Consider the following 7,870-nt stretch of genomic DNA (forward strand, 5'->3'; position numbering starts at 1 on the left):
CTTTACTGGTCTCAACACTGAACTGTTGTGTTCCGTGCAGGTCTGGGCAATGACAAATGTCTTAGTCTCTGTAAGTCGAAAGACTGTCACCTTTTGTTTGCTGCAGGTCTAAAGACATAAACGTGTCCCGAGTCTCTGTAGGTGTAAATACTGAGAGATGTTCAGGTTGGTTTAGCTCTAAAGACTGACAGATGTTCCGGTCAGTGCAGTCTTGGAAATGACACATGTTGTAGTCTAAGTAGGTCTAAGGACTGACCAATTGCGGTCTCCGGAGGTCTAAAGACTAACACATCTTTTGGTCTCTGCAGGTCTTCGAGCCTTCCGGCTTATGGTGTCTTGCAACATGACGACTCTGAAAGACAAGCAGCTGAAGGAGATCCAGGCGCCAACCACCATCTTGTACCTGCCAATCCTGTACTCGCTGGCCTTGGTGATCGGCCTTCCGTCCAACCTGCTGGCTCTCTGGATCCTCATCTTCAGAACCAAGCGGCTTCCGTCCACTACGCTGCTCATCAACCTGACAGCCGTCGACTGCCTACTGCTGCTCGTCCTGCCCTTCCGGATCGTCTACCACTTCAGGGGGAACCACTGGGAGCTGGGTGAGCCGTTCTGCCGGGTCGTCGTGGCGATGTTCTACGGGAACATGTATGGGTCGGTGCTGTGTCTGGCGCTGGTGGCTCTGGATCGCTACATCGCTTTGGTTCACCCGTTCGGCGCCAAGAGTCTGCGCAGTCGGCGGACGTCGGCGTACATGACGGCAGGCGTGTGGGCGGCGGTGCTGGCGGCCATGTTGCCGCTGCTGACGTCGCAGCAGACGTACGCTCTGGACCGGCCGCGGATCACCACCTGCCACGACGCGCTGCCCCAGGAGGAGCAGGAAAACTTTTTCCTGCCATACTTCGCCACCTTGTTCACCCTCGGCTTCCTGCTGCCCTTCCTGGTCATTCTCTTCTGCCATTGCGGCGTCCTGCGCGCCCTGCTGGCCGAGGGCCAGCAATACGCCCACGCCATACGGGTGACGCTGCTGGTGCTGCTGGTCTTCGTGGTCTGTCTGTTGCCGAGCAACGTCCTGCTCCTGCTCACCTACGCCGACAGCTCTCTGGACGCGGAGGGCGAGGACGTCTACGTGCCTTACATGCTCAGCTTAGCCATTAGCACATTCAGCAGCTGCGTTGACCCCTTCATCTTCTACTACGTGTCGGCCGACTTCAGGGACCGGGCCAAGAGCGCGCTCTGTTGCCGTGGCAATTCTCGACCGCCGTCCAACCTGCAGAACAAAGCGTCATGCTCCTCGTCATCCTCGAGGTCAAAAGTCACCCAGCTGTCCCTCTCCAGCCTGCACTCGGCGCCTGCAAGACGTCCTCTTGGGATGACAAACGCCGTTTAGGGATCCCTCGTGACCAGTACCGCACACGATGGCGCCCCACAGGGGTGCGTTCTCTTGCCGACTTCCAGCAGAAAGGCGACCGGAACACAATCAAGACCGACTGAGATGACGGACAGGGAAGAAACTCTAAGACCTGAAGGAGGCCACAGGGGCTGCTGGCCCGGTTCTACACGCTCTACACGGTCCGGCTTGGTTCTGTGCAGGACACAAGTACAAGGACTTAGATTGAAGATTTATACTCGGCCTGGACAGAACATCCACCAGGTCTTCTTGACCATACAGAACCAGAACCAGCAGAACACATGGAGAACATATGAATGTTGACAGATGTGTACTTTGGTTTAAGAACTCTTTTACTAACCGTCTCGGGCCTGCGGTAATTTCTAAAAAAATAAATAAACATACTCACCTATTTTTCTGTTGCCTGAAATAAAAAAGGGCTGAATGAACTAACAATATGAATATTACAGAAGAATTGGGCACTGGACGAGACCAAGCCAATCAGAATTTGCTGTTCAGTATCATGGCCACTGATTGGCTGAGGGGTCTTTAATGTTTTCCAGGCCGAGGACACCCAAATTTGATGGACCCGCTAATTGTGTTTGAAATTAAACTAGTCCTAAAGGCACCTTGTTATTGTGCAATACTAACATATTCCAATAATACAGTGTAGCGCTGCTAATCGCGAGCTGACAACTAGTGCGCTAATTGCTAGCTGGAAACTAGCGTGGCAAATGCTAGCTGGTAACTAGCGCCAATAATCGCTAGCTTTAAACTAGTGTTGCTAGCTGGCAACTAAAGAGCTACTCGCCAGCTATTTAAATGCTAACATTATTATAATTATAATAATACCATTTGATATAGTTAATACTAATATTACTAATACTAATTGATATACAAACCCCGTTTCCATATGAGTTGGGAAATTGTGTTAGATGTAAACATAAACGGAATACAATGATTTGCAAATCATTTTCAACCCATATTCAGTTGAATATGCTACAAAGACAACATATTTGATGTTCAAACTGATAAACTTTTTTTTTTGTGCAAATAATCATTAACTTTAGAATTTGATGCCAGCAACACGTGACAAAGAAGTTGGGAAAGGTGGCAATAAATACTGATAAAGTTGAGGAATGCTCATCAAACACTTATTTGGAACATCCCACAGGTGAACAGGCAAATTGGGAACAGGTGGGTGCCATGATTGGGTATAAAAGTAGATTCCATGAAATGCTCAGTCATTCACAAACAAGGATGGGGCGAGGGTCACCACTTTGTCAACAAATGCGTGAGCAAATTGTTGAACAGTTTAAGAAAAACCTTTCTCAACCAGCTATTGCAAGGAATTTAGGGATTTCACCATCTACGGTCTGTCATATCATCAAAGGGTTCAGAGAATCTGGAGAAATCACTGCACGTAAGCAGCTAAGCCCGTGACCTTCGATCCCTCAGGCTGTACTGCATCAAAAAGCGACATCAGTGTGTAAAGGATATCACCACATGGGCTCAGGAACACTTCAGAAACCCACTGTCAGTAACTACAGTTGGTCGCTACATCTGTAAGTGCAAGTTAAAACTCTGCTATGCAAGGCGAAAACCGTTTATCAACAACACCCAGAAACGCCGTCGGCTTCGCTGGGCCTGAGCTCATCTAAGATGGACTGAAACAAAGTGGAAAAGTGTTCTGTGGTCTGACGAGTCCACATTTCAAATTGTTTTTGGAAACTGTGGACGTCGTGTCCTCCGGACCAAAGAGGAAAACCATCCGGATTGTTCTAGGCGCATAGTTGAAAAGCCAGCATGTGTGATGGTATGGGGGTGTATTAGTGCCCAAGACATGGGTAACTTACACATCTGTGAAGGCGCCATTAATGCTGAAAGGTGCATACAGGTTTTGGAGCAACATATGTTGCCATCCAAGCAACGTTACCATACGCCCCTGCTTATTTCAGCAAGACAATGCCAAGCCACGTGTTACATCAACGTGGCTTCGTAGTAAAAGAGTGCGGGTACTAGACTGGCCTGCCTGTAGTCCAGACCTGTCTCCCATTGAAAATGTGTGGCGCATTATGAAGCCTAAAATACCACAACGGAGACCCCCGGACTGTTGAACAACTTAAGCTGTACATCAAGCAAGAATGGGAAAGAATTCCACCTGAGAAGCTTAAAAAATGTGTCTCCTCAGTTCCCAAACGCTTGTTGTTAAAAGGAAAGGCCATGTAACACAGTGGTGAACATGCCCTTTCCCAACTACTTTGGCACGTGTTGCAGCCATGAAATTCTAAGTTAATTATTATTTGCAAAAAAAAAAAAAGTTTATGAGTTTGAACACCAAATATCTTGTATTTGTAGTGCATTCAATTGAATATGGGTTGTAAAGGATTTGCAAATCATTGTATTCCGTTTATATTTATATCTAACACAATTTCCCAACTCATATGGAAACGGGGTTTGTAAAAAATATATATGGAAAACCAACCAATAATTTCCATCAGCTCTCTGTGATCAGCAGCACCGGAGCACCGCAGGGAACGGTGCTGGCCCCTCTTCTCTTCACCCTGTACACCGCTGACTTCTGCTACAACTCAGAGCTGTGTCACATCCAGAAATACGCAGATGACACAGCCATCGTCGGGTGCATCAGGGACGGCAGAGAGGAGGCGTTTCGAAAGCTGGTGAGGGACTTTGTTGTTTGGTGCCACAGGAATCTCTTGCAGCTCAATCCGTCAAAGACCAAGGAGCTGCTCATTGACTTTTGGAGTTCGAGTCCAAGGTCACAACCTATTGTGATCAAGGGAGTCGAGGTACAGACCGTGGACTCATTCAAGTACCTCGGGGTGTGGGTGGACAATAAGCTGGACTGGACTGTTAACACGGACCACTTGCACAGGAAAGGACAGAGCAGGCTGTACTTCCTGAGGAGGCTGCGCTCCTTCAACATCTGTAAAAAATTATTGTGGATGTACTACCAGTCTGTGGTTGCCAGTGTTCCGTACTACATCGTAGTGTGCTGGGGGGGGGGGGGGGGGCAGTACATCTAAGAAGGACAGCTCCAGACTGGAGAAACTGAACAGGCGGGCCGGTTCAGAATCAGAATCAGAATCAGAATAGTTTTATTGCCATTGTTTGAGAACGTGTTCACAAACTAGGAATTTTTCTTGGTGCAAACGTGCGACATAAAACACATATAACACATATTTGGTAGAAAAAGAGCTGTGACTGAGCTATCAGATAGACTTAGAAGGGATTCAAGGAGCTGCTGTTAGGAGTTCTTGTTCATTTGCCTGATGGCCGAGGGGAAAAAACTGTTCAGGTGGCGGGAGGTGTGGGTCTGGATGGAGCGTAGTCTCCTGCCTGAGGGGAGAGGGGAGAATAGTGTGTGTCCAGGGTGAGAAGAGTCAGCTGTGATCCGACCCACACGCCTCCTGGTCCTGGAGGAGAACAAGTCCTGGAGGGATGGGAGCTTGCAGCTAATCACTTTCTCCGCAGCACGTACGATGCGTTGCAGTCTATTCTTATCCTGGACTGTGGCGCCGGGGAACCACACTGTGATGGAGGAGGTCAGGATGGACTCTATGATGGCTGAGTAAAACTGCACCAGCATCTCGGTCGGCACCTTAAGTTTCCTCAGCTGCTGCAGGAAGTACATCCTCTGCTGGGCCTTCTTGATGAGGGAGCTGATGGTCAGCTCCCACTTGAGGTCCTGGGTGATGGTGGTGCCCAAGAAACGGAAGGAGTCCACAATGGGGACGGGGGTGGGAGAGTCAATCAGGGTGAGGGGGGATGGTGGGGCTGTGACTTTCCTGAAGTCCATGATCATCTCCACTGTTTTCTGGGCGTTCAGCTCCAGGTTATTGAGGCTGCACCAGGACGTCAGCCGGTCTACCTCTCTCCTGTAGGCGGACTCATCGCCATTCGAGATGAGCCCGATGAGGGTGTTGTCATCCGCAAACTTGAGCAGTTTTACGGATTGGTGACTGGGGGTGCAGCAGTTTGTATACAGGGAGAAGAGCCAGGGGGAGAGTACACAGCCCTGAGGAGTACCAGTGTTTGTGGTTCAACTGTCCGAGACAATCTTCCCCAGCCTTACGTGCTGTCTTCGGTCTGTCAGGAAGTCATTAATCCAACTGCAGAGGGAGTCGGGCACGCTGAGCTGGTAGAGCTTGTCTCGTAGCAGTCCAGGGAGGATGGTGTTGAAGGCAGAGCTGAAGTCCACAAACAGGATCCTAGCGTAGGTTCCTGGGGAGTCCAGATGCTCCAGGATGAAGTGGAGGGCCAGGTTCACTGCATCATCCACAGACCTGTTGGCTCTGTAGGCGAACTGCAGTGGGTCCAGGAGGGGGGCGGTGATGTCCTTGAGGTGGGGCAGGACCAAGCGCTCAAAGGACTTCATGACCACAGACGTCAGCGCGACCGGCCTGTAGTCATTTAGTCCTGTGATCCGTGCTTTCTTGGGGACAGGGACAATGGTAGAGGTCTTAAAGCAGGACGGCACGCGGCATAGCTCCAGAGAGGTGTTAAAAATGTCAGTGAAGACAGGAGCCAGCTGGTCAGCACAGTGTCTGAGAGTGGAGGGGGAGACACCATCCGGCCCGGGGGCCTTCCGCGTATTCAGCTTCAAGAACTGCCGGCGTACATCCTCTTCTTTAATGGAGAGGGTCTTTACAGTCTTATTGTGTTTTTGGAGTCCTGTGATGTCATTGGAGTCCTTTGAGTCCTTTAACTCCTTTAATTTATTATTTATTTATTTAATGATGTGCTGGCATTGGTGGGGAGGGTGATGGTGGGGGGAGCATGGCTTTGATGAGCTGAAGGCCGTTCATGACGACAGTAATGTGTGTTGAGGCCCTGAGCGAGAGTCCGGTCATTCAGGGCCTGGGGGGTTTTGGGCTTATAGTTCGTAAGGGCCCTTAGACCTCTCCAAACTGCCGCAGAATCATTGGAGCGGAACTGTTCCTGTAGACGGTTAGAGTACACAGATTTAGCTTTCTCCATTTCCCTGGTGAAGTGGTACTTCGCTTCTCTGTATGTACTTCGGTCCCCGCTTCTCCACGCAGCCTCCTTCTTCTTGCGCAGCTGTCGGAGCTTGGGTGTGAACCAGGGCTTGTCATTGTTATAACAAACCCTGGTGCGCATTGGAATGATGCGCGCCTCATTGAACTGTATGTATGAGGTCACAGTGTCCGTATACTCGTCCAGATTGTTTGTGGCCGCTCCAATTGCCTCCCAGTCTGTCGTTTCCCAACAAGCACGCAACTCGTCCACAGACTCGGCGGTGAAACACTTAATGTTCCTCATAACAGGTTTAGCCAGTTTCAGTCTCTGTCTGTATGAAGGGATTAAGTGCACCATCACATGATCTGATAGTCCAAGAGCAGCGCGCGGGACTGCATGAAAAGCCTTGCTCAATGTAGTGTAGCAGTGATCCAGCGTGTTCTCCTCTCTGGTTGGGCATTTAATAAACTGTCTATACTTTGGTAATTCTTGGCTCAAATTTCCCTTGTTAAAGTCACCAAGTACGATAACAAGAGAGTCAGGAAAAGACCGTTCCACATGTAAGATCTGTCCTGCGAGCGCGCGCTGAGCGTCACGCACGTCCGCGCCGGGCGGGATGTAAACAGCCACGAGAATGAATGAAACAATCTCACGCGGTGAGTAAAAGGGCTTACAGTGGATGAAATAATATTCCAGAGAGGAACAACAGTGTCTAAAAATTACAGTCACGTCTGTGCACCAGCTATTGTTGATAAAGAAGCATAGTCCCCCGCCTCTTTTTTTGCCAGAGAGCGCCGCGTCTCGGTCCGCGCGGAGGAGATGAAAGCCCTCCAGTTGAAGCGCGCTGACCGGGACACTTGCGCTCAGCCAAGTCTCCGTGAAACACAACACACATGATGAGGAGAAGTCTTTGTTTCTTCTCATCAGCAACGCTAGCTCGTCCATCTTGTTGGCAAGTGAGCGGACGTTGGAGAGGAAGATGCCTGGTAGAGGCGTGCGTAATCCCCGTCCGCGAAGACGGACAAGTGCGCCCGCTCGCTTTCCTCTTCGGTGCGGTTTCCCTCTTTTGAGCACAGAATGGACCAAATCCGCAGCTGACGCTAAGATGACCGGTAACAAGTCCATAAGGATGGTGGATCTGATGTTCAGTAGCTCTTCACGGGTGTAAGAGCACCCGGAAACACAATTTATGTACAAAAACAAACAAAACAGAGCGCACGAAAGCACCGAGGCAGCCTTCATCGGCGCCATGATGATGACGTTTTCTACGATCGGAATAAAACTGGACTCACTGGTGATGGTGGCAGAGAAGAGGACTGTGGAAAAACTAGTGCTAGACTGCTTCATCCCAAGTGCAGGACTAATAGACTAAAAAACTCCTTTGTCCCACACGCCATTAGACTGTACAACTCTTCTCTGGGGGGGGAGCGGGGTACTAGGATGATAGGGGATGCAAAACAATAACAGTGCAATACTTTTTCA

At 49.7% G+C, this 7,870-nt stretch overlaps 1 protein-coding gene across 1 annotated transcript in view; it reads left to right on the forward strand.

Annotated features, from left to right (window-relative positions):
* Positions 1 to 1,971, forward strand: part of LOC133645257 (proteinase-activated receptor 4-like) — a 3,678-nt gene extending 1,707 nt beyond the window's left edge. The window contains exon 2 of the mRNA XM_062040155.1: positions 309 to 1,971. Coding sequence (XP_061896139.1) covers positions 309 to 1,387 — 1,079 coding nt within the window. The 3' untranslated portion in view covers positions 1,388 to 1,971. The remainder of the gene's footprint in view (positions 1 to 308) is intronic.
* Positions 1,972 to 7,870: the final 5,899 nt, after the last annotated feature.

The sequence above is a fragment of the Entelurus aequoreus genome, linkage group LG28 (genome assembly GCF_033978785.1).
Source record: "Entelurus aequoreus isolate RoL-2023_Sb linkage group LG28, RoL_Eaeq_v1.1, whole genome shotgun sequence".
Taxonomy (NCBI): domain Eukaryota; kingdom Metazoa; phylum Chordata; class Actinopteri; order Syngnathiformes; family Syngnathidae; genus Entelurus; species Entelurus aequoreus.